The sequence below is a fragment of the Emys orbicularis genome, chromosome 3, assembly GCF_028017835.1.
Source record: "Emys orbicularis isolate rEmyOrb1 chromosome 3, rEmyOrb1.hap1, whole genome shotgun sequence".
NCBI lineage: Eukaryota > Metazoa > Chordata > Testudines > Emydidae > Emys > Emys orbicularis.
The window spans coordinates 142,635,027-142,662,916 of record NC_088685.1 but is presented as its reverse complement, the minus strand read 5'-3'; the positions used below and the strand labels follow the sequence as shown (position 1 = coordinate 142,662,916).

Genomic DNA, 27,890 nt, shown 5'->3' with positions numbered 1-27,890 from the left:
AATTTTATTTAACATTTTCATTAATGGCCTTTGCACAAAAAGTGAGAATATGACAAAATTTGAAGCTGACATAAAGTTGGGAGGTATTGCCAATACAGAGGAGGACTGGAGTATCATTAAGAAGATCTGGATGACCTTGAAAACTGGAGCAATAGAAATGGATGAAATTTAATAGTGTAAAGTGCACTTTGGGACTAACAACAAGAATTTTTGCTATAAAATGGAGGGTTAGTTGGAAGTGACAGAAGTGGAGAAAAACCTGAGTGTATTGGTTGATCACACAAGGGCTGTGAGCTGCCAATGTGAAAAAGATTAATGCAATCCTAGGATGCATCAGGCGAAGTATTTCCAGTAGAGATAGGGAAGTGTTAGTACCATTATACAAGGCACTGGTGAGACCTCATCTGAAATACTGTGTTCAGTTCTGGTCTCCCATGTTTAAAATAGATGAATTCAAATGAACACGTCCAGGAAAGGGCTACTAGGATTATCAAAGGAATGGAAAACCTACCTTATGAGAAGAGACTCAGAGCTTGGCTTGTTTAACCTAGCCAAATGAAGGCTGAGGGGAGATATGATTGCTCTCTATACATACATCAGAGGGATAAATATCTGGGAGGGAGAGGAGTTATTTAAGCAGAGCTTTGGAGCTGTGCTCCGACTCCGCTCCAGCTCCAGGCCAAAACCTGCAGCTCCACTGCTCCGGAGCTGCTCCACGCTCCAGCTCGGGGCTCCAGCTCGGGGCTCCGCTCCAAAGCCCTGTTTTAAGTTAAACACCAATGTTGACAGAAGAACAAATGGATATAAACTGGCCATCAAAAAGTTTAGGTTTGAAATGAGATGAAGGTTTCTAACCATGATAGGAGTGAAGTTCTGGAACAGCTTTCCAAAGGGAGCAGTGAGTGCAAAAAAACCTAACTGGCTTGAAGACTGAGCTTGATAAAGTTTATGGAGGGGATGATATGATCAAACTGCCTACAATGTCATGTAGCAGATCTGCAACTGCTAGTAACAAATATCCTCGACAGCTGGTGATGGGACACTACTAGATGGAGAGATCTTTGAGTTACTACAGAGAATTATTTTCCAGGTGTCTGGCTGTTGGGTCTTGTCAAAATACTCAGGGTCCAACTGACTGCCATATTTGTGGTCGGGAAGGAATTTTCCTCTGGGTCAGACTGGCAGAGACCCTGGGGAGTGGGGGGAGTTCGCCTTCCTCTGCAGCATGGATCATGGACCCATTTAAATTTGAGGAAATGGTGGATTCTCTGTAACTTGAAGTCTTTAAATCATGATTTTAGGACTTTAGTAACTCAGCCAGAGGTTGTGTGTCTATTACAGGAGTGGGTGGGTGAGGTTGAAGTGTGCAGGAGGTCAGACTAGATAATCACAATGGTCCCTTCTAGCCTTAAAGTCTGAGTCTATGAGATTGATGGGGAAAGATGGTGGTCACGAGGGGTGAGCAGCAACAGCAGCAGCAAGGATAGCTGCAAGGGCAGTGTCACTTTTTGGAACAGCTGCATGTCACATGATTAGTTGTACTAGTTAGCTGGGCTAAGGGAGGAGAACTCATTGTAAGCCAACAGACAGAGAGTGTGAAAGAAGCAGCAGAGGGTTCAAGTAGAGCAGAAGCAAAGTCTAGGATTACTGGGTTGATCTGGCCCCAAGGGGCTGCGCATCCAGAGATCAAAAAGTGTTTTGTTTTTTAAATCCTATGTCTGTAAAGAGATAGCTAGGTTAATGCAAAACATGCTGAGTTTTGTTAATATATATCATGATTTACATGACTTGTGATATTGTTACTATAACTCCACAATAACTTTTCCCACAATTTACTATGAGAAACCTGTAGGCCAAACAGCAACACAATCTCATTTTGGCCTTGGATCTTTATGATCTTTCCAAACATTAAATAGGCTTTTGGCTCTATCTACCTTTAGTTATAAATGCGATTGGATAGCAATTCTCTGTAGAATTTTCAAACTGTTTCAGAATCAATTACTTTTAAAATAATTTATAATTAAGAATATCTGCAACACCTTTTTGCTTTTCTCCAAACCATAGACTGAGGAAGGAAAAGGCTTACACTAAATTTCAGCAATAGATTTTTGTTAAGCAAATGCTACAAATTTGAATGTTTTCATTAAGAATTAACATGATAAAACAATATTTTGTACACAGAGAAATCCCAGCTTCTCCCAGACCCAGATCCTGCTGTTGAAACTTACAGTGGTAGAGTACTAGAAATCATATCTCTTTCTAATATTTCACTATTCATTCAATCTTTAGTTTTTAAATTTGACTACTTATGCTCATTGTACAGTGCTGAGTTATTGAACTAGCTCTTTAAGAAACACTTCAGAGATATAATTTTTAAGCAAATTTGATGTTTATTTTGATTTTTTTAAAATAAGAATTGTAACAATGGATTAATTAAAAATACAAAATTATTTTAAAGGACTTTGTTGATAAACTTTGGGCCCAACTCCTAAAATTCTTTTGTCTGCAATCTCACACTTTTTGATGCTTTTTTTGAGGGGAAGGGGGAAAGGAGTACTTTTTCTGCTTATGTTCTGCTTTCCTTGATAAGAACAAGTTAGAATCCCATAAGTTAAGGGGTAGTGGGTCAATAGATAGACCTTTTTTCCCCTCTTGCTGATTTTAGAATATTAAAACAGACAGTAAAATATAATCTAATTGACTTCAATGGGCTTTAAATGTGCTTTGGATTAGACTTGCAACCATACTTCCTTTTAAATCACCTTAAAAAATCTGTTAATCATATTTCTACTTTTTACAATTAAAAGGATAATGTTTAAATGAAGAAAGGGACTTCAGCTTGTACTCCAGCTTCACACTCTACATATTGTAATCTTTCAGAGCATTACACAAATCTGTTCTCATCTAAAAACTCACATTGCAAATATCTGTACCTATATTCACATCTGATTTATGTTTAATTTGCTATCCTTTTAATAAATAATTCAAGGAAAAATCAGTTTTAATTTTCTTGTATTTTTATGTTATTCACATTAAGTACATCTTGCATCTGTGATTTATAAATTACCAAGAACAAGTATATCCATTTGGATATACTGGTTTTCAAAAGTATTGTCAGCACACCTAACCAACCTCAATAAAGGTGTCTACAAATTTTCCAGCTAATTTAATTAAGTTTTTGGGCACCGAACCTAAAGTCAGGTTATTCGAATACTAACAAATTGCATTAAGAATTTTCCTAACATTAATCTTTAGTCCAAGAGAACTGATTTTTAGAGCCAGTGATTAACAAAGAAATAATATTTATGTTGTGAAGCTCTGTGGCATGAGGTTGATTGGGTGTGGCATGTTATAATAATGAATGCTTTATCATCTACAAAAGTGTGAGGATGGCCATTCTGAAATCCATTTTATAGCCATTAACGACTGATTGTTGAGTAAGATCCTCATGCTCAGTTTCAGTTGTCCACTGCTTCTGTCCATTTTCAGCAATGTGTTTTTTTCAGTATGAGTACAAGTCCTGTCTGCTCTGAAGATGCTGTTGTTGTAGATGTGTCACTGATCTTTGTAACAAGATGCTGAATTACAAAGTGTTATTTTTTCCAACAATAAATGCATAATTTCTTCTATAGGAATTATGTGCTTTCTTTATGTTGGCCCAGGTTGAGAGACCTTGTGCCAGCCTCAACGTTCCCTCATACATCTTTACACTTTCTTGTGTGTGTCCTGTTTAAAAATCAATACCCTAAATTTAATGGGAGGGGCGGGAATTTGCCCCCCCAAAATAAGTGCAATCAAACACTATAAATGTTAATGAATTGGGCCCTCATTCTGTAACACATCTTGCCTTAGTTATTTAGGAATAATGGCATTTGCATCTTTTTATCAACTCACCATTATACAAAGAGCATCTTTTTCCACATTTTATTAATCAACATTTATTATTTAACACAAATTTAGTATCTTTCTTTTTAAGATGTAGTAAACACTATTGTGAGGTACTTGGGGTTTGATATTGAGCGGTTGTGGTGTTTTGTTGTGGTGTTTCTGAAATAATTTTATTGTTTCTTACAAAAGATACAATAATAATTCTTTTTTAATAATCAAACTAATTTAGTAAATTCAAGATGGAGGCGCTTTCCTACAGATTATGCTTCCACCTCAGAAGATGAGTTTGGATCAAACCGTAATTCCCCTAAACATACCCGTCTACGTACTTCTCCAGCCCTGAAAACCCCTCGATTGCAGAGCTCTGGGACAGCAATGCAAACTAGCAATACGTTCAAGCACAGGATCAAGGAACAGGAGGACTACATTCGCGATTGGACTGCTCATCGAGAAGAAATAGCAAGGTTTGTTTTTAAAAAATGCCTTTAAAATATCAAAGCCTTTTATGTTAACTGGTAGTGCTGAACAAATGAGCTAGTTAAATCACTGGGTGATTCTACATATGCAATATTTCTGCATGGCTAGGTGTACAGAAATCTTAAAGCCTTGTAAAGGAGAGACTATCAAAGTAGTGCTACCAGCAAACCTCTCTTGTGGAGGAAGAACAGTAGTAATGTTTTGTGGTACACATATCCTCTGTATGATCTCCCAGTTGCATTAGTGAGAGTTACAAATGTATTTTGTTAACACTTTGTTCTGCCTCAAGAAATAGTTAGATCTGTTTTATACTGCCTTAAAATCAGCAAGTAATAAAAAAAAAAAATCAGATAAATGCAAAGCTGATTTGGAGGTATATTTTTTACCATACGAAAGACCATGTTTTTACTTCTAATTTTTAGTTCATCTTGGTTTTTACTCTGCATTGAAGGAAGATTGTCAAATTAAATATTTGTCCAAAAAATCACTTCCATTGTTGCTGGTGCCTGAGATTAATAAAGTGGTTTAAAAAATCTAATGTACTTTCCCCCTTATTGCTATTTGCACTGCACTTCAACAATGAAAAGCATAGTCTGTTACACATTCTACAGTGATGCAATGGCAAGGTTGTGAACATTTCAGATAGACTTTAAATAAACTTAACTTTTTAGGTAAATGTTATTAAAATACTTATTAATATTCAGTTTTGTGAAACTTTTTACAGAACTTAAATTTGAGGCCTAAATGACCTAACAATGTCCTTTTTAAAAACAATTTTTAATACTGTGACATTACAGCTATGAAATATTATATTTTGGTCATATGAAATATTGTTTTCCAATTCCTGGTATTAAAAAATCTGTTGTACATTTATATAGATTGATACATGTAAATAAGCTACATAAATATTGTAAATAAATCAAGGGACTCTGATATGATCTTGGGAACTATTAGAATGCATTTTCCAGTAAGAACTTTTAAAACTTCACATACCGACCCATGGATTTCTTTCTGAGAATCCATACTAAGATAGGAGCTAAACACATATGGGGGATCTGTGAAACTCAGTTATTCAGACTTAGCATATCTCTTCCTGCTCCTAAACATTGCTGCTGAACCTTCGCTTCCATGGAAGTTTTAGGAGGGAATGATACCTGCACTTTTTTTTTTTTTTTTTTTTTTTGCGCACAGTTGACAGCCTTGCTATTTTGTAAGGGAAGTTCTTGGCTTACATCAGACACTAAGGGTATGATTCTGTTATGGATTCTGTCTACATTGCAATGTGAGCCCAGGGTTAGTGGGACTCAAGTCAAGTGACTCATGTTAGGGAACCCTGGGCTTGAGCTTCTGCATTGTATTTTAACCCTGTGTTTAGACTTTTCTAACCCATGCTCAAATGTAGGGCTCTAGCGCCCTCACTGCAGTGCGCAGACCCAAGTCAAAGTAGCCATATCCCAGAGTCTCTTGTGCCCCCATATCCCAGAGTCACCTGCCCCCAAATGTAGCCACTCTAGCTCTAGGACCTAAGTGCACTGTGGGAAAATTTTACTGGCTGCCCTGCATGTTATCAGGAAGCAGCTCACTTTGCATAAGACTTGTTTGGTTCGCTCTCCATTGAAAACCCAGGAGGCTCTCTGATAGTGTGCTTGCAGATCCGTAATAGAACAGAATAGGCTAACGCTGACCTGAGCTGCTGACCTGAGCTGCTGCCATTCACAAAGCGGTGGGGCAGGAGGTGTGACTTCCCTTTTCAGTAGAGTGGATTGCAGATTGTTGGGGTAGAGAGGACTAAGGAAATTGTCCTATCGAATTGTGGGATACTTCCTGCTGACTCCCGAGACAAGCAAGGCTGTGTCTACATTGCAGAGCAATAGGGCTCACACCCTGGGTCCTGGCTTAACTCAAGCTTGGACCCTCCAGCCCTGCAGGGTCATGGGACCCTGGGTCTGAGCCCTGGATTAGCACAATTGCAGTGTAGATGCAAGTGGGGAGTTAGGTTTGGGGCCGGGCTCAAGCATGGGCTTACCTTGCAGTGGAGACATACCCTGAGAGCACAAGAGAGAGAGGCTCCCAGCTTTATGCTGTGTAGTTGTAGTCATGTTGGTCCCAGGATATTAGAGAGACAAGGTGAGTGAGGTAATATCTTTTATTGGACCAACTTCTGTTGGTGAGAGACAAAGCTTTTCCCACCGGAGACAGAATCTTTCCCGACTTTTTCTAGCAAATCTCTACTGACTGTTTGCAATCTGTGATTTTTGAAAGACTTATCATTTGGAAAAATTTGCATGGATTTTCATGCAAAAGCACATCCATAACACAAAGTTCCCAACCTCTGCTAAATTTCAAGCAGAGGGGTTTCAGAGCCTCTCAAAGAAAAGGTCGCCAGAATTTTTTGATATAGGTAAAACAGTGTATTTTTCTCTAGCCTTGTTCTCAGAAATGGCTAGCCATTTTGGCATAACCATTTCAGAAATGTTTAGCCTGCGGCATATACCCAGCATGGAAAATTTTATCCCAAACACTTAACATCTGATAAAGTTATAAGCATCAGAAAATAGGTTCTTCTAATAGGACAAATCTTAGTAATAGGCAGTACTGCTAGCCCCACCTCTGACCCATTTTTTTACCCTAACATAGCATATTCATATGATAAATCAGTTTTTTAAAGGTTAATGCTAAAAATGACATTAATATAATAGAATCATAGAATATTAGTGTTGGAAGGGACCTCAGGAGGTCATCTAGTCCAATCCCCTGCTCAAAGCAGGACCAACACCAACTAAATCATCCCAGCCAAGGCTTTGTCAAGCCGGGCTTTAAAACCTCTAAGGATGGAGATTCCACCACCTCCCTAGATAACCCATTTCAGTGCTTCACCACCCTCCTAGTGAAATAGTGTCTCGTAATATCCAACTTAAACCTCCCCCACTGCAACTTGAGACCATTGCTTCTTGTTCTGTCATCTGCCGCCACTGAGAACAGCCTAGCTCCATCCTCTTTGGAACCCCCCTTCAGGTAGTTGAAGGCTGCTATCAAATCCCCCCCTCACTCTTCTCTTCTGCAGACTAAATCCCAGTTCCCTCAGCCTCTCCTCATAAGTCATGTGCCCCAGCCACCTAATCATTTTCGTTGCCCTCCGCTGGACTCTCTCCAATTTGTCCACATCCCTTTGGTAGTGGGGGGACCAAAACTGGACACAATACTCCAGGTGTGGCCTCACCAGTGTCGAATAGAGGGGAATAATCACTTCCCTCAATCTGCTGGCAATGCTCCTACTAATACAGCCCAATATGCCGTTGGCCTTGGCAACGAGGGCACACTGCTGACTCATAACCAGCTTCTCGTCCACTGTAATCCCCAGGTCCTTTTCTGCAGAACTGCTGCTTAGCCAGTCGGTCCCTAGCCTGTAGCAGTGCATGGGATTCTTTCTTCCTAAGTGCAGGACTCTGCACTTGTCCTTGTTGAACCTCATCGGATTTCTTTTGGCCCAATCCTCCAATTTGTCTAGGTCACTCTGGACCCTGTCCCTACCCTCCAGCGTAGTGTCATCTGCGAACTTGCTGCGGGTGCAATTAATCCCATCATCCAGATCATTAATAAAGATGTTGAACAAAACCGACCCCTGGGGACACTCCGCTTGATACCAGCTGCCAACTAGACATCGAGCCATTCATCCAATCCATACTTTTTTAACTTGCTGGCAAGAATACTGTGGGAGCTTTCCCCATATCCACAGAGCCAGTTATCTCATCATAGAAGGCAATCGGTTGGTCAGGTATGACTTGTCCTTGGTGAATCCATGTTGACTGTTCCTGATCACCTTCCTCTCCTCCAAATAAAACTTTACTTTTTTTGAATTTAGATTCACAGCCATAGCATTGGGATAATGTACCTTTTTTTTTTTTTTTTTTTTAGTTGAAGTATATAAATGCTTATGGATGTTTACTGCACGTAGTCAATAGAAATCTAGTGCAGTTGTTTTCAGCTTGTGGTCCACGGATCCCTGGGGGTCTGCAGACTATTTCCAAGTGGTCCGCAAAAGGTGACTATTAAAATAAAGTTTCAGATCCCAAAAAAGGCATTCCATTCTTCTGATCAAGCAAAAGTATGTGAATATCCCCACCGACAGGTCAAAACCCAGAAATGTTGTCGTTACCATAGAAGCCCACAGTTTAGCACCCTTTCTCTTGCTGTGTCAAATGCTGTGCTGAGCATGTGCAACATTTATAGTTGAATTCTGTTCAGTCAGTTTTCAGTCTAAGACTTCTATTGTAGGGCATCCACAGATTGAATTTCCAAAGAGGTACACACTTCCATTTGAAATTTTTTTAGGGGTTCACAAATGAAAAAAGGTTGAAAACCATTGGTCTAGTGTATATATTGGCATTATGAAAATATCCATGGGGCAGAAAGGATAATGGAGTAATTTTTGTGAGGTTTCTTAAGCACTACATATGCGATTTCATTGTTCTTTTTCCACCACCATCCAACCCTCCCATACTAATTTACATCTCCCTAATCAGAATTTAAAGTTACGGTGTTTGTAAAAAGCTTTCTCAAGTTAGTAAGAAAATGGATTTTGGATGACCTGATGCCTATTTTTGTCTGATCTTATTAAGATCTGTTATTCAGTCTTTGACTAGTTACTCTGCTTAGGAAGCTGCAATTATAAGTATTTGATAAAGCAGTTAAATGCACAATTGAATTAGGAAAACAGATGGTAGCAACATCTACTTTCACAAGATTAATTTACTGATCTGAAAGTAATTTGGATAAAAGGACTGCCATGCTTTGTCCTTTTCACGCAAATTTGTGTTGGAACTATTTTCAGTTGTTAGTTTTAAGTAACTAGTTTAGTTGAAATTTGAGAGAGCTGATTAAAAATGGAACACTTTCCCAAATTCTGTAAAAATTCTGATAACTCTGCTAGCACACACAATTCCGATAATAAACGGATTCCATGTATCTTGTATCTGGTAGGATGTCAAATACTGAAAGAATTAGGTCAAATGTTTAATGTTAGAGATTATTAAAGGATGAAATAAGGGAAATGACATGTTCTCCAAAATGCTAGATTATTCAAAGGAAAATTTTGGTTGCGGGCTTTTCCAGAGTAAAGAGACTCCGTTATGTGAAATTGATCAATTTTTTAAAGTAATTGCTCCATTATTCTGTTCTATTTCTGTTTAATAGGCAGGACAGATGATTGCAGCCCTTCTGTTCGTTATTATAATAACAACTTGATAGCACCTTTCATCTCAGGATTTCAAAGCACTGTTAGAAAAGTCATTGATTTAACTGAGGCAGCATAGTATAGTAGACTAAACATGAAATCTTTCAACAGGAATCTAGCATCTAAACACTATTATGGTGGATGCATTAGAAATCCATGGAGATAGTTCCTAATTTAGTGTGTTTCTTCCACCTGTCATAAATAATCCTTCAGTAAGGATGATGAGTTTTAGTCTCCCCCCTTTCGTGGTGTAATTCAGGACCTATATATTTGTGCAGTCCTCTTCTCTAATAATAGTGGCTGCAGAATTTTTTGGCAACTTTTCTCATGAAGATAAGCAGCCAAGAACAATGCCATCTGAAAACAATCCTAAAAGGAAGGTGGCATGGAAAAGTTGACATTACACCTTGCTTTTTGTAATGTGTTTTGTTTAGTGCGCTAAACTTTTTCTGTCCAGATAGAAAGAATCGAAAATCTGAGCATTTTGGAGAATATAGCAATACAGCAACTCAGTTATTTAAAAAGAAAAATGTTGTGTGTGTGTCACATTTCATCTGCTGTAATGAAAACTGCCTTCTACTGATTAGGGAATAAATTCCCTACTTCTCTTGCTCATGAAGCCCTGCGTACTTAGCCTGATTACATTTCTTTTAATTGAAAAAGTCAATTATAAGTAGAATAATACACAAGATGGTTTGCAATTGTTGTGACAGAACCACGTTACTTGGATTTTTGAGGCACTTAGCCTTTGACCTTGGAGCTGTCTGAGAACCCAAAGCATGTAGTATCTCACAGTAATTGCACACTCCATCATCTGAAGGTCTCTTTTTATAACAATAACTACAGTGAATAAATTTTGTATGTTTTAAATTCAAACTCTGCTGAGATTTGTTTCCCTGCTGTTTTGTTCACAATGTAGAAGGAAATTTGTTGTGAAATTAAGCGCAGGTTCAAGCCTGAAAAAGGAACTAAGTAGTATACCAGGTGGCATGATTTTTGTGAGGTTGGGAATATGAAACCTAATGAACTTACTGCACTGAATAACCAAAATGGTGTTGCAGAAGTTAATAGACTAGTGTTTTGTCCTTCTAGCAAAGGAGTCTCCAACTTCAGCTTCACTTCCCCCAGTTTCATTAATTGACAGCAAAATGCAAAGAAGCGGATTTTTTATACCAAGTCACAATTACAATTCCGGTGAAACTATGTTGCAGCTGCACTGGTATTTGTGACCTTATTGACTGCTTGAGAAATTAATAATTTGTTACTTGCTGTGAAGTAGCATCCATTTTGGAATTGCCTAACTTCACCATGAATCCTGCAAGATCATTTGCCTTCATTTTCATATGGCTTCTGACGCTGTACCATTACGGCTGTCTGGCAAAAATTCACTTGAGATTTTAGCAGTTTGTTGGATTTTTGGATGTTTCTGTGGAGAAGTAGGACTTCTATTTTCTAGTGGCCTTACTTTTGTGGTAGCTGTCCCCTGGAGAATTTGCTGAATAATAGCAGTTTTATTTTCTACCTTTAAAAAACATGTTTTTACATATTTATATGAACTGTAAAACTAAAAATAAATGTGAGTTAATCCCAGAAATATGTGCTGAATGCTCATAGTAACTAAGCTGTGGTGAGCATCTGGTAAGTGAATGTTTTTCACTTTTCAACACTGTTAACATTTATTTACATGCAAAAAATTCAGCATATTTCTTGGATTAACTTAATTTTTGCTTTAGCTTTACACTTCTGCGTAAATACAGTAAATGATAACATGAGATTTGAGTGTTTAAGAATATTTTCAGCAGGGTATCTCTCACATTGTATCCATTTTCTGTTCATTCATGCAACCTGTAAAATTACATTGTTCCTTGGAATTGTGCTTGTCAATGGTGAACTCTCTAATATGATGTTGCAATATTGCGATTTGACTGGAAATGTGTTAATTATGTTTGCCATTCTATTTTAACTACTGATATCAATGCTAAATTCTCTGCCTCTAGATCAGTGGTGTCCCATCATTTCGACCTTAGGGACAAACATATTTCAAAAAAGTTAGTGGTCCTCTATCAATATTTAGGGGCAGATTCTCTGCCCTGTTCATTTCCTGGCAAAGGGAATGAGAATCCCTGGTGGGCATAGAGCCAGCATAGCTGATTTTTATTCATCATTCCTCTCAGCCACTGAAAAGGAAGGGGATTAACTGAAGTGCACAGAACAACTATCCCAACCTGGCTTCCTAAGAGGACTGCTGAAAGCTGGCACAAGTTCCTACTCTAATCTGGGCTGGCTCATAGAATCAGAGAGCCATAACTGATGGTTTTCTTTCAGCTTTTCCCCTTTCCCTGTCTTATGGACTGCTCTTGCTCTGTTGGGGAGGGGAGCAATCCTTTGAGAGGAGTGCCATTAGGCTCCTCAGGCTCCTATCATGTGCTCCCACAATCTAGCAGGTAAGCAGGCAATGGAGCAGCCAGAGCTACTCTCTCCCCTGCTCCTTGTGATGCAGCAGATGTCCAGTGGAAGAGCAGCTACAGCAGAGAAAAGACAACAGCTGTTCAGAGCACTCCCATCACACAGTAGAACTGCTCTTGGGGCTGCAGGTGAAGCAATGGGAGACGTTTTGGGAAGCAGTATGCCCTTCTGCCTCCTTGTAGCAAGGAGCTTGATTTAAAAACTTCACTTTAAAAATTGCAGTGCACAGCTTAGCAAACATATTTTCACTTCATAATCAATTACATATTTTCTTCTTAGCATGGCTTCACCCAAGAGCCACAACTTAGAACCTCAAGGATACAGGTTGGACACTGCTGCTCTAGGTATATGGTATTGGGAGAATGTAATGTTGTCTTTAAAATTATTACCAGGATCAGTCAAGACCTGGCTCTCATCGCACGGGAAATCAACGATGTAGCAGGAGAGATAGATTCAGTGACTTCATCAGGCACTGCTCCGAGTACCACAGTAAGCACTGCTGCCACCACCCCTGGCTCTGCCATAGACACTAGAGAAGAGGTAGGAGATCTTCATGGAGAAATGCATAAGGTTCTTTCTTTTCTTTATTTCTTTTGCTTTTAGCCTTTTGCATAGCTTTTTTAGTTATTCCCACCCAGCCTGTTTGCATGAATCTCAGCATTCTCTTCTTTTGATTTAAGATTCCTTAATCTTTTAACAAAAATCAGTAAGCACAAAAATCAGTCTATGAACACAGATCATTAAAGTGGTCACCCAAACTGTTCATATTGTGTGTCTGTTTTCACTATTTAAACACAAGACATTGTGCTTTTCACTTTTTACTTGTCCACAGTCTTAGATGCCAGTGAGTAGTATGAGTACTTTTAAAGATTTTAGTGTGTATACACAAATATATGGTGTGTGCACTATATACATATAGTATAGCTATTACAGATAGAAAAGTCCTTGTATTCACAGAAGATATAGACATTTTCCTGTTAGCATTTAAATATGTAAGTAGCATGGCTTAACAATAATTTTAGCTCTCCATCCACAATATATTATTAAAAAAATAGCTTGAATTAGGTTTGCCTTGTGCTGCAATTTAATTTTTCTCTTCTTGGACTTTCTCTAGAGTGCTGTGTATTAAATTGTACTAACTAACTTGTTTTAGTCATCATCACAGGTCTAATGCTGGTAAATATGTTAAAGATGACATAAAAATCACTCACCTTCTACCATATTACCATTCACATAGTTTTTTGTAAATGTTTACTTTTGGTTTTGTTCTTTCTTGTCTTGTTCCCCTCAAAATATGTCTAATTGGTTTTTGTGTATGTAAGGTTTGGTTACACATTAATCGACTGTGTTCATTCTGAGACTGTCCTTTTTTCGTGAAAAAGGATATAAACAATGGCAAGAAACATGCCTTGCGTGTGCAGTGTAATTGACTAAACCCATTTAATTGTTATAATTGTCTCTTAGAACCCCAACTAAACTTCAGCATAACATAAATATGCATTTACTCAGATACATTTAAATCATGTCTTACATTTCACTGAATAAGTATGCTTCCCTTTTCCTTTTTTGTTTAGTATTATTAAATTGTACAGTAAATATATAATATAATACTGTAGGTGGCAGTATCTCATTGAAGTAGATGTAGACTCTGTAACATTGTGACTAATCTGTCTGAAAAGGACTAAAATACTCAGTGACTTGCAAAAAAACTTCCTTTTCATTAGTTTCATAGAAATCTGCCATTAAATGTAATTTGTGAAGAGAACGGAGTACCTTTTGTGAAGAGAAAAACAGTTACTCTAATCACTTACAGTCAGCATTGGTAAAAGTATGAGTAAAAGGTTTACCATTGCCAGTTTAAGTGACTGGAATTTCATTTTTTTATGCTCACTACATGATATCTATATATAGGAGAAATCCTTTCCATCTGGCAATCTAATTTTATAGCCATGAATTTCTGGTTTTGGAAAATAGCCATCTGTTTACTACACACACTATCCTATAATACACATACAACTTATAATATATAGGAAAACAGAATATTTGATTTTATCACGGAAATCTACTTTAGAGGGAAAAAATTCAGTCTCATCTTGAAGCCCTTGTACTGTATGTATCCAGAAGGTTTCATAAACTGCCTATTTTTCATTAAATGTATTTTTTTTTTTTTTTTTTTTTTTTGCTCTTTCAGCTGGTTGACCGTGTATTTGATGAAAGTCTGAACTTCAGAAAGATTCCTCCATTAGTGCATGCCAAACCACCAGAGGGGAACAGTCGGTCCAATGATGCTAGGCCTCAGTTAACAGATGCTCTTGATCCTCCAACAATTACACGGAGGAGAACGTGGAGCAGAGATGAGGCGAGTATGCACCCGTGTTCCTGTGTAGTAATATGCTTACTCTAGCCCTCCAAAATGTCATCACTTTTTACCATTGCAGGCACAAAATTTACTTGCCCACCTGCTTCCATATGGTTGCAATAATGGGGAAAAAAACCAGTGATATATTACTTTATTGCCTAGAAAGAGATAGAGAGCATGTTGTGTGTGTCCTGGGTAGGCTATTAAAATTTTCAATACTGTATTTATTTGGAAAGAATAATAATTAGAACATGAACACAATAACAAATTTTAAACTCAAATCAGTCATTCATTTTTTTAAGGAAATCACACTAGCTTTGTTGTAATGGCACCGATCTATTTTATAGGTATAACCAGGAAGCTTGAACTGTGAATTGTGTGTGATTTCACTGTCATCTCAGGCAGAGAATGTATGTAGTGGGACTCATAATGTCTGGTGTTGTGAGAGTGCTTAAAAAAGCCATAATAAACAATCAGCATTGATTTCAGTGCCATTTCAGAGATCAGCTTGGTAGATAAGAAAGGGGAGATTATTTAATTAATGAAAATTGGTTATGAAATATCATAAACTTAACCTACTCCTAGCCTAATTTTAAAATATGTACAGAGAAATGCAGTTTCATATAATATGTGCATATAGACTTTTCATAATTACGTTTTACAGAATCAGACACAGACATTATCCCTTTCTTTCTCTTGTAGCTTACGTAAATTGCTCCACCCTATTTAAAAAAAAAAAAGTTGGCAAATTCTGCTTGCTGGCTGACATACTGTAGGATTCTGTTGTATACTCAAGTGCACATGATTGACGTGCTAATCTGATTTGTCATGGGAAGCCCAAAGCTGTTCTTGCTCCACAATGAACAAGGAGATGCTTTTCTCACATAAAAATTTATATTTTAACATTCCTATGAATCCACTCTGCATAATTTTAAATTGGCATTTCCTTCAGAAGTGTTTGTCCTGTTACTAAAAATCATCTTCATCTTTAAGTCTCTGTTCATGGGTGCCCACAATAATATGAACACATGCTGAACTGAAAGGACAAGATCTTGTGATCCTACCCCACTGTTCCTGTTTTTCCTATCTGCCCATTGGATTCAGGAGCCATATCTCAATTTTGACTGTGTTTTTACAGTTGAGTGAATTTGTTGTTAATTTGTTTGTTCTATTTGCATTTAAATGCTTCCTTGTGGGTTCCCTCTTGTTGCTTGCATAGCCTCTTAGTGAAATGACACTGTCTTCCAGTGTCTCTCTAGTCCTAACATCCTCCCTGCTAGTTCCTATCTGGCCTTTCTTTTCTAGACTGAATTGCCTTTGTTTAGACATATGTGGTTTGGCATCTTCCTGGAAGGGGCTTCAGTGAGGAACCATCGTACTCCTATATCCCTCTTTCTCAAGAATCTTCATAACATTATATTCTTTCACTGGATCAGTATGAGAATTGGACCTTGAGATCTTTATATCTACTTTCTTAGAGGATGTGCTTTTCTCACATAGGTCTTTCCATGAGGATGTTGTTGAAATGATCTGGAAAAAGGGGTAAACAGTGAAGTGGCAAAATTTGCAGATGATACAAAACTACTCAAGATAGTTAAGTCCTGGGCAGACCGCCAAGAGCTACAAAAGGATCTCTCAAAACTGGGTGACTGGGCAACAAAATCATATAAAATGATGGGGTCTAAACTAGTGGTTACCACTCAAGAAAGATCTTGGAGTCATTTATCAGAGGGGTAGCCGTGTTAGTCTGAATCTGTAAAAAGCAACAGAGGGTCCTGTGGCACCTTTAAGACTAACAGAAGTATTGGGAGCATAAGCTTTCGTGGGTAAGAACCTCACTTCTTCAGATGCAAGAGGAGTCATTGTGAATAGTTCTCTGAAAACATGCACTCAATGTGCAGCAGTCAAAAAAGCGAACAGAATGTTGGGAATCATTAAGAAAGGGATAGATAATTAGACAGAAAATACCATATTACCTCTATATAAATCCATGGTACGCCCTCATCTTGAATACTGTGTGTAGATGTGGTCACCCCATCTCAAAAAAGATATATTGGAATTGGAAAAGGTTCAGAAAAGGGCAACAAAAATTAAGGGTATGAGGAGACATTAATAAGACAGACTTTTCAGCTTGGAAAAGAGACAGCTAAGGGGGGCTATGATTGAGGTCTATAAAATCATGACTGGTGTGGAGAAAGTAAATAAGGAAGTGTATTTACTCCTTCTCATAACACAAGAACTAGGGGCCACCACATGAAATTAATAGGCAGCAGGTTTAAAACAAACAAAAGGAAGTATTTTTTCACACAGCAAACAGTCAGTCTGTGGAATTCTTTGCCAGAGGACGTTGTGAAGGCCAAGACTATAACAGGGTTCATGAAAGAACTAGATAAATTCATGGAGGATAGATCCATCAATGGCTATTAGCCAGGATGGGCAGTGATGGTGTACCTAGCCTCTGTTTGCCAGAACCTGGGAATGGGCTACAGGGGATGGATCACTTGATGATTAGCTGTTCTGTTCATTCCCTCTGGGGCACCTGGCATTGGCCACTGTCAGAAGACCGGATACTGGGCTAGATGGACCTTTGGTCTGACCCAGTATGGCAGCTCTTCTGTTCTTATTGCCATAACCCATTAGCTTTAAGATTAGATTTGTTGTTGTTTCATATTTAAAGTTCTTAAGTAGATAGTTCCCTTATAGTTCTCTGATTTCGTTTGCTTTTCTCCACACTTGGAGCTTGTAATTTCGGCATGTATCTCATTGTGGTATCTTTTGGATCATGTGCAATTACTTGTAGCTCCTGTTAGGTTGAATGCCTTACATTTTGAAATATGGTTAAGTGATTTTCTTTGTCTTTAAAATAGATTTAAGACTTTTCTTTTTTCCAGGCATTGTTAGTTATATATCTAATTATATATTTTTCTCATTGTGTTTTCCTGTAAAACTCCTGGATACTGATGATGATTATAATGTAAATCAATAAATATAATATCTGAACTTAAATAAAAACTATTTGGTAGTGTCTCCCTAGTCTGACTAAAAAGTTAGATAATAGAAATTGTCTTGGACATGAGCATTGTCAAAGAGCAGCAAAGTGATTGAAAAACTAAGGAGCGGGTAATGATTAAGGTGTTGACCCCAAAGCTCATTGAAATCAATGGAAAAACTCTCATTGACTCAAGCAAGTTTTGGATCTGGCCCAACATCATTGCAGTAAAGCCACAGATTGATACCTAGTTGAGGTGTCACTGATGTCTGTGTTGAGGCCAGTTTTAACATGTTTTAACACTTTAAAATCTCTTCATCATCTGTATGAAGCAGTCATGCCTCCTCCTCCTCCATCCCTGGTGGATGATTTTAAATACTTCCAGGACCTGGTCAAGAGAGTTGCAGACTCCCTGCAGATGCCCCTCAAGGAGGTGACAGAGCCTCATCATAAACTGCTCGATATCCTCCACTCACCCTCATCGTCCTGCATAGCCTTGCCTGGTAATGAGGCACTTCTGGACCCAGCAAATATCATCTGGCACACTCCCTACACTCCTATTCAACCTACATGCAAAAGAGCAGATAAGAGGTATTACATCCCAGCAAAGGACTCCGAATTTTTATTTTCCCATCCCTCACCTAACTCCTTGGTAGTTGATGCAGTGAATGAACATGGTAGGTAGGACCATGCTAAAAGCACGCCTCATAACAAAGATCACAAGCGTCTGAACCAACTGGGGAGGAAGTCTTATTCCTTGGCTTCCTTACAGTTTAGAATCACCAATTATCAAGTGTTAATAGCAAAGTACAATCACATGAATTATACCAAGCTGAACTCTTTTGTGGACCATCTGCTGATGGAACACAGGGAACAGTTCTAGGCAATTATTGTGGCGGGCCAAGTACTTGCCAGGTCAACCCTACAAGCCTCCCTTGACACCGCTGATATCACCATCCATTTGATTGCTACAGCGGTGGTAATGAGAAGAGCTTCCTGGCTCCAACTCTCTGAATTCCCAAAAAAGGTCCAGAGTACAGTAAAGGACCTTTCTTTTGATGTGTCTAAGTTCTTTGCAGATAGCACAGTCAAGTCTCTGCGAATATTGAAGGATTCTAGAGCTACCTTGCATTCTCTTGGTTTTTACACACCCACCTACAAGAGAAAACTCAGCAAGTCCAAAATGGCCCAGAGATCCCACTCCATCCAAATCCTTACCTCCCAGGGGTCCTATGAGTCACACCAAAAGAGGCAGAGATTTCAGAGAATGAAATCATCCACTCTCAGCCTCAAGCCTTGCACCCATCTACCTCCAAGCAGCAATGTTTTACAGGTTGTTTGAGGGCTTGAATTACCATCCTCATCCTCTTCAGCTGCACCAGTCACCAGCATTCCTCCCTTTGGCTACTATCTTCACCACCTCAGGTGAGCCTGGGAATCAATAGCTACAGACAAGTGGATTTTGGAGATCAGCTCCATGGGATACACCATCCATTTTACTTCACTTCCACCAGTGAACCCCCTCCCCCCATTTCTGACCCTTTTCAGGGACCCCTCTCACGAGAGCTTGCTTCATCAAGAAATAGACACTCTCTTACACTTGGGAGCTGTAGAACCAGTCCCCATGCAGCACAGAGGGAAGGGGTTTTATTCCAGGTACTTCCTGGTACAAAAAAAGAGTGGAGGTTGGAGATCCATCCTTGACCCGAGACTACTCAAGATCTACATGAAGGCACAAAAATTAAAAATGGTGATGCAGTGATAATTCCATCACTAAAGCAAGGGGGTTGCTTTTCAGCTCTTGACCTTCAAGATGCATATTTCCACATTGTTATCCAGCCATTCCAAAAGCAATTCCTACATTTCACGGTCAGCCAGGACCACTTTAAAAACCAAGTGATCCCCTTCCGTCTGTCATCTGCCCCAAGAGTCTTTTCAAAAGTCATGTTGGTAGTAGTGGCACAACTCCGCAGGAAAGATATCTTAGTATTCTCTGGAATTGGTGCATACACAACCAGATCCCCATCACAGCAGCCTGTCTCCTGGGGGTTCGCAACATGACCACAGATGCACTCAGCAGACGCTTCTTCCAAGACCACAAATAGGAAATAGACCCTAGCATATTACACCACATATTCCGTCAATGGGGCACCCCTCAGACAGACTAGTTTGCCACAGAGTCAAACAAGAAATGCACCCACTTTGGCGTGAGGAGTGGACTGGGTCACCAGTCCCTGGGGGATGCTTTCCACCTTCAGTGGGCATCAGTCCTAGTGTACGCATTCCTCCTAACTCCTCTAATGGCCAAAGTTATGCTCAAAATAAAAGAAGACAGATCCAGAGTCATTCTAATAGTTCTGACTTGGCCCAGGCAAACGTGGTTTCTGTACCTCATACAGCTGGCTTGTTTACTCTCTGAATACTCTTCACACCACTCCCCATCTCCTCTCCCAGCAGGGCGGGAAGATTCTTCATCCCAATTTCACGATGCTTCATCTGAAAGCATGATTGATGGATGGCTCATGGGACTAGAGACAGCCTGCTCAGAGAATGTAAAAAGTGTGTTGTTCACAGCAGGAAACAATCTACTTGGTACACATATTTTCAAAAATGGATGCAGTTTGCCAGTTGGTGTGACCTGAGACAGGTTTAATGAATGACTGCATCATTTCCAGATATATTGGACTACACCCTAACTCTGAAAATCTCAGGGCTATCAATGAGCTCCATAAAAGTCCACCTGGCAGCCATCACGGCTTTCCACCCCCCAATAGAGGGCTGTTCTGTTTTTCCCACCTGATCACAGCGAGATTCCTTAGAGGAGGGCTGGGAAAGCTTTATCCACCAGTCCAACACCCTACTCTGGTATGAGACCTCAATGTGGTCCTTAAATGCCTCTCAAGACCTCCCTTTGAATCTCTGCCTACCTGCACTGCTTCATTTATCAGAGAAGACTGCATTCCTGATAGCCATCCCTTCGGCACAGTGGGTTGGAGAAATAGGGGCCCTGATGGCATACCCCTCCCCCACACTGGTTAAGGACAGGGTCATGCTGTGGCCCCAGCTGAAATTCTTACCTAAAGTTTCTTTCTAGTTCCATATCAATCAGCCCATTCACCTGCCTGTTTTCCACCCCAAACTGCATCTAAATCACCAGGAGGCACTGCTACACTCCCTTGGCATCAGGAGAGCCTTGGCCTTCTATCTAGATAAGACTAAGCCCTTCAGAGAGACCCATAGGTTATTCGTCTCATTAGCAGATAGAGACTGCCAGCCCTTTTGACCTAACCAGAGTGCATTTCCAAGTGCATATCAGGATGCATTAACTCTTTTTATGAGTTTCACAATATTCATCCACCTTCAGATAAATGTATTCATTCTGCAAAGTCCATTGTCACTTCTATGGCCTTCTTCAAGAATGGGGTGATTACTGAAATCTGTAAAGCTGCTACTAGGGCGTCTATACATATGTGCATTGAATACTATGTTATAATTCCTAACTCTGCCTCTGATACTCTGTTTGGCTCTGCTGTACTTTCCTCCATACTGGACTTGACTCAGAAGCCCCCTTCGCCTTAGAGGATACTGCTCAATAGTCACCTAGAACAGAGCACCTGTAGGGATGCTACTCGAAAAAGAAGAAATGGTTACTTGCCCTGTGCAGTAACTGTGGTTCTTCGAGATGCGTGTTCCTACTGGTGCTACACTACTAGCTCTCTGCCATGGAGCTGTACGGTAGAGAAGGAACTGAGGGTGGCTCACCCACGCGGTGCTATATAACAATGTCACGGGGCACAAGACTAACTAACACGCATGCACAGGCCTAATGGACACTGCTATGAGAAATCTCCAACCAAAGACACAAGGGGGTATTAGTGCACCTAGGGTTGAGCACAGTAGGGACACATGTCAGAAAGAACCACAGTAACTGCACAGGGTGAGTAACCATTTCTACCAGGGTGATAGGAACAGAATAAAGTCTAGATGATGTCCATCTTGGATATTAAACAAAGTAATGACTATTGAGTTGCATAAGTGAATTATTTCACTCAGAGGCCTGGGTTTAATTTTTACCATAGATTACAAGTGAAAATTAGTTTGTTCTCAAGTTCATTTCTATTTGCACACATCACTGAATCATCACACAGTTCACTATGATTGGCAGTTGTTGCTCTAAAGAGGACAATAATAACAACAATAGTGTTTCAGGTAGAGAGTGAAGTACACTGGAAGAGCTGTGTGTAAAAACCTGCACGGTGCTTGATTTCAGTAGGCCCTGTACAACCCCGATGTATTAATTCCTAATGTTAATTAACAGTACATTTATAGGCAAATTCTTGCCAAAGTGACATGGGAAGAGGAATACAAAATCTTTATTTAAAAATGTGCAAAATTGTTTGTATCACAGTATTTAATTCCCAGTGCATTGCTAATTTTTCCATTTTTAAATAATTATTCCAGGTCATGGGAGACAGCTTGCTATTATCCTCAGTCTTCCAGTTTTCTCGGAAGATAAGGCAATCGATAGACAAAACAGCTGGCAAAATCAGGTAGGACATTTTTTTTTCTTCACTCAGAAGTTTTTCTTAGATTCACATTCCAGATAGTAGCAGTAAAATGCAGAATGCATGGTAGATCAAGTATATTGGTACACTTATTTACTTAAAAAGATACTATTACTTCAACTTCTCGGTGGTCAAGAAAGATTTTGACTTTTGAAGTGAATTAATTCCCTGTTGGGAAAGGAATGACTGCTTATAGAAATTATTTATATGATTTGAACAAGGATAGAGAAAACTGCGGCAGACCCTAAAGGGAAGTAGCAAGATCTGTCATAACTTCAACAAAGGAGCTATTCTTCTGTTCTTGCTTACAATATTCCCAACTGCTGTGCAAAACATGTCTAATCCCCACCCAAACACATTTAAATTCCAATTCATTGTGAAGCTTTCCTGCAACATCTTTTGTGCAAGAAGTCCAGCCTCAGATATTTTTTCATTTTACTGACAGAAAACTTTATTATCAGTCAGTTAAGGTTCTTCTTCGAGTGATTGCTCCTGTCTATTCCACAGTAGGTGTGCGTACTCGCCACGTGCACCGGTGCCAGAAGTTTTTCCCTTAGCAGTACCTGTACTGGGGGAGCACCGCGGTGACCCCTGGAGTGGCGCCTGTATATCGCGCTATAAGGGGAGCTACGGGCTCCCCCCACCCTCAGTTCCTTCTTGCCGCCAGTGAAGGTAGTCGGAACTTTTGTGCTGCAGCCCTTCTTCTCGACCTTAGTGGTACCGTTGTAGATTGTTCTTCAGTGGATAGAGCGGGCTCGGGGCATGCCCCATGCCCCAGGCTTCAAGTCGTGCGACTCCTGTCGCAGTTCTATGCCCAGGAGCGACCCTCACGCTGAGTTAAACTTCTGAAAATCATGAAATTCAAAGTTAAGGCAATGGCACCCACACAACTTTAACTTTGCCCCCATGGAGATGGCAATAGGCACTGGAAATATAACAGTACCCTTACCCATGTATACCAAAATCTGCCATTTTCTATCTGCGCAACACAGTTGGTACCAGCAGGTTACTGAACTTCATGTTGACATCTCTGAAGGGTTGCAGCTATAGCTACAGGGATCAAAGAGTCCTGTTTTATGGTTTGTGGATTATGCAGGAGGTTGGACTGGCTGATCACAATGATCCCTTTTGCCCATAAAATTTTAGAATCTATTCAAGAGTTTTAAAAATCTGTTTGCAATTTCCATCAACACTGTTCTTCAACCTCCTACGTGAGCCTCATCTCTTAGGGAAGGTTATGTTACCGTGATTTCCTTGAGACGATTCCTTAGGGTCATAATCAAAGGATGAAATCGTGAAGTTTTTCTTGTACTGACTACAGCTGTTTTAAAGTAGGTTAAAAACTGTCTGACAGTCTCTAACAGTGGACTTTTCATATTGTCAGTCTTTCAGATGTGTGTGTTCAACAGTATCATGGCCACAAGCAACATGCTAAGAAAGGCTTATTGAATTGATTGTCTGTAATCATTGTCTGGTGTTCTCCTCCTCCAGTTTCATCCTAGACCATCACCAGTCGAGCTTCTGCCCTCTACACTCCACTGAAATGGCTTAGATCCAGTACTTCATCTTCATCCTCCTCAACCTGTCAGCCATCTTTGACACAGTTGACCATGCTTTTCTTCTTAATATTTTGTTCTCTCTTGGCTTCCAGGACTCAGTCCTCTTCTGGGTCTCCTCCTACCTATCTAATAGTTTCTTCAGTGTGTTGTTAGGAGGATCCTCCTGAATCCTCCCCTTCCAACTTTTGGGGATGGGCCTGGGGGAGGGTTCCACAGGGCTCTGTTCTTGGTCTCCTTCTCTTCTCTCTGCATAATCTTATTCATGAACATGGCTTCAGCTATCATCTTTATGCCAAGGTCTCAAATCTGCCTCTCTACTTTGATATGTCTCCTTCTGTCCAAACTAATATCTTGGCCTGTCTCTCTGACATCTCTTCATGGATGTCCAGCCATCAGCTTAAGCTCCACCTGGCCAAACATAACTGCTAATATTTTCCCCCCAAGCCCTCTGTGATGGGTTTGGTCACAGAGACCCCCCTTAGGACTGTCACCTGACATGCTGAAGTTACCTCTGAGCCCATTTTCCCTGCCAGCTTGAGACTCCAGAGTCCTGCCTTGTTGAACCAGACATGGTAGCCTGCTGCAATACAGACCCAGGTCTGGTGGTCCACGCCCCCAAAGCTGCAGACTTTAACCAAAAAATGCTCAGCAGGCCACCTATCTTCAGCACCCAGACATCCTATTCCCAATGGGATCCAAACCCCAAATAAATCTGTTTTACTCTGTATAAAGCTTATACAGGGTAAACTCTTAAATTGTCCACCCTCTATAACACTGATAGAGAGATATGCACAGCTGTTTGCTCCCCCAGGTATTAATCACTTACTCTGGGTTTACTAATAAACAAAAGTGTTTTATTAAGTAGGATTTAAGAGGTTTCAAGTAATAACAGACAGAACAAAGTAAGTCACCAAGCTAAATAAAGCAAAAACACGCAAGTCTAAGTCTAATACATTAAGAAACTGATTACAGGTAAAATCTCACCCTCAGAGATGTTCCAATAAGCTTCTTTCACAGACTAGACTCCTTCCTAATCTGGGCCCAATCCTTTCCCCGGTACAGTCCTTGTTAGTTCCAGCAGACATCTTAAGTGGAAAGCAGGGGTGTTCTCATGACTGCAGCCCCCTTCGTTCTGTTCCACCCCCTTTTATAGCTTTAGCACAAGGCAGGAATCTTTTGTCTCTCTGGATCCCCACCCCTCCTTCTAAATGGAAAAGTACCAGATTTAAGATGAATTCCAGTATCGTGTGACATGGTCACATGTCCTGTGAGACCTCATTCTTCATTACCCATGGGCTTGCCAACTCCTACACAGGAAGGCTTGCAGGTAAATAAACCATCTACAACCAATTGTTCTAGTCAATGGGACCCATCAGGATTCTAAACCACCATTAATGGCCCACGCTTTGCATAATTACAATAGTACCTCAGAGTTATACTTCATATTTCTAGCTTCAGATACAAGAATGATACATGCATATAAATAGGATGAACACACTCAGTAGATTATAAGCTTTGTAATGATATCTTACAAGAGACTTTTTGCATAAAGCATATTCCAGTTACATTATATTCACATTCAAAGCATATTTTCATAAAGCATATGGAGTGCAACGTCACACCCTCTCCTCTCCCTCTTTTCTCAATCATTATGGACAACAACACCATTCTCCCTGTCATTTAGGTCCATAATCTGGGTGTCATCTTTGAGTCCTCCCTGTCTAGAACCTCACATCCAGGCTGTGTTTAAATCTTGCCGACTCTTTCTGTACAATATCTCTAAAATACAGACTTTCCATTCACACAACTAAAACTCTTGTCCAGACTCTCATCATCTCGTGTCTCAACTACTACAACCTGCTTTCTGGCTTTGACAAATGCAGCTTTGCCCCCCTTAAATGCTGCTGCAGAGATCATTTTCCTAGTCCATTACTTTGACCACATCACCCCTCTCTTTGCAACTCTGCACTGGCTTACCCTTCTCTGTCACATAAAACATCAGCTACTTGTCTTCACTTTTAAGGCTCTTCTTGGTCTACTGCCACCCAACCTCTCATCTCTCCATCGCTATCAAAATGTCCATTCCCGCTTCTATTCAGCCAATAATGCCAGCCTCCATCACCCATTTGTCACATTTTCGACAAGCACCTTGTTTTCTCCCATGCCATCCCTCACACTTTGGAGGTATTGCCCATAAACATCCCCAAAGCCAGCTCAGTGTCCTCGTTCAAATTCCTGCTTAAATCTCTCCTTTGCCTTCACACCTACAAAAAACTTGACCATGGTTAAGCTGCTGGTGTGCTAAGACTGCTGCCTATCATGCTGACCAATATTATTGTTTCCTTATACTCCCCCATATCTCTGTATCTATATACCTGTTGTCTCTTGTCTTATACTTAGATTGTAAACTGTTTGGGTCTAGTCTGGTCTTTTTGTTCTTTGTTTGTATAATGCCTAGCACAATGTGGGCCTGGTCCATGACTGGGGCTCTTAGGTGCCATCACAATACAAATAATAATTTTTATTTAAGCTCTTTTTGGTGGTAGTTACAAATGCCTTTCATTTGATACTTTTTTTTCTGGGTAAGAGGTGCTCCTCACCCTATGTGCTTTCATTCTCTTAAGTGTTTTCTACACAATAAGGTACTTGTATATTGATAGCTTTCTTTATGAAATATTGCAGCAGTTAACAAAGTACAAATGTCAAAAATGAGAAATAATCTTCACTCTTGCAAGATGCATTTCACCCTTTTGACTGCTGCATGGATGTACAATACTATGTATGATAATGCACTTTGTGCTGGCATGGGGGAATGGAAACACTAAATGTAGATTTCAGGGTTCCATAACTTAATTTCCCACTTCAATTGTACTCAGAATTAACTAGTAGCATTTAAAAAGTACAGTAAAAATAATTTGAGGGAATTTTGTGTAAAATTTTCTGATTGATCATATAGCAATTTAAAAATGCATGGAAGAAGCAATATAGAATTTGACTGGTATGCATCGGATAATGTAATTTTAGATGTATGACTGAAATTAATTGCCAAAACACAGATTTCATCCACAGCATTATGCAGCTAGCAACAGCAGTGAAGGTGTTAATATATCTGAGGAGGATATTGTGGTAGTGATAGTGAATAGGCTTGCTTAAAGACAAAGACAGAGAAACATAGCATTCTTTTTGAAAGTGTAAAAGCACTATTGAATTCAGTTACACCAATATATATATATTGTTTTCCTTGTATTCTCTAGCACAGTGTTTCCCAAACTTGGGACGCCGCTTGTTTAGGGAAAGCCCCTGTTGGGCTGGGCCGGTTTGTTTACCTGCCGCATCTGCAGGTCCGGCCGATCGTGGCTCCCACTGGCCGCGGTTCGCTGCTCCAGGCCAATGGGAGCTGCTGGAAGCGGCGGCCAGCACATCCCTCGGCCTGCCAGGGGCTTTCCCTACACAAGCGGCGTCCCAAGTTTGGGAAACACTTCTCTAGCAGAAGTAGTGTGACTCAGTGGAGAATCAAGTAAAATCTTTTTAAAGCCCTATCCACCAAACCTGACTGCTGCATTAAAAATAACAGAATACATTGATAGCTATAAACAACATTTAGGAGGGTATTACTCTCATGAACAGGTAGTTTTGTTCCAGAATTGGCATTCATCCATTTCTCTGATCATAATTCAGTGATGAGCTGCCAAAATATTAACAGGTTCCCTCTTCCTCATCCCACGAGGGGGTCGTGCCCCCCCCCCCCGGGACTCCTGCCCCATCCAACCCCCCACGTTACTTGGCGCCCCCCCCCAGGACCCCTGCCCCATCCACCCCCCTTCCCTGTCCCCTGACTGCCCCCTGCCGCCCCATCCAACCCCTCTTCTCATTCCTGATCGCCCACCGGGACCCCTGCCCCATCCAACAACCCCTTCTCTCTGTCCCCGACTGCCCCTGGAACCCCTGCCCCTGACTGCCCCCCACCGCCCCATCCAACCTCTGCTCCTTCCTGACTGCCCCCCCCGGGACCCCTGCCCCCATTCAATCCCCCTGTTTCCTGCCCTCTAACCGCCCCAACTCCTATCCACCCCCCCACAACCCCCTGAACTCCCCTGCCCTCTTCCAACACCCCCTTCCTGCCTCCTTCCCGCGCTGCCTGGAGCCGCTCGGCCAGGGCCAGGGCTGCGGGACCCGGGCCGGGCTGGGGCGCGGGGCCGGGCTGGGGCGCTCGGCCGGGGCTGGGGCGTTCAGCCGGCACCTGGGGGGGGCTGGGGCCGCGGGGAGCCAGGCCGGAGCCGGGCTGGAGGGAGCCGTTCGGCCGGGCTGGGCTGGGCCTTGCAGCGCCTCCCTGGAGCCCCCCTCACGCCCCAGC

General features: G+C 40.6%; 1 protein-coding gene across 1 annotated transcript in view; it reads left to right on the top strand.

Moving 5' to 3' along the window:
- The window catches only part of CEP170 (centrosomal protein 170), a 195,426-nt gene that overhangs the window by 155,460 nt on the left and 12,076 nt on the right, over positions 1-27,890 (top strand). The window contains exons 14-17 of the mRNA XM_065401011.1: positions 4,118-4,352; positions 12,457-12,604; positions 14,256-14,423; positions 21,874-21,962. Coding sequence (XP_065257083.1) covers positions 4,118-4,352; positions 12,457-12,604; positions 14,256-14,423; positions 21,874-21,962 — 640 coding nt within the window. The remainder of the gene's footprint in view (positions 1-4,117; positions 4,353-12,456; positions 12,605-14,255; positions 14,424-21,873; positions 21,963-27,890) is intronic.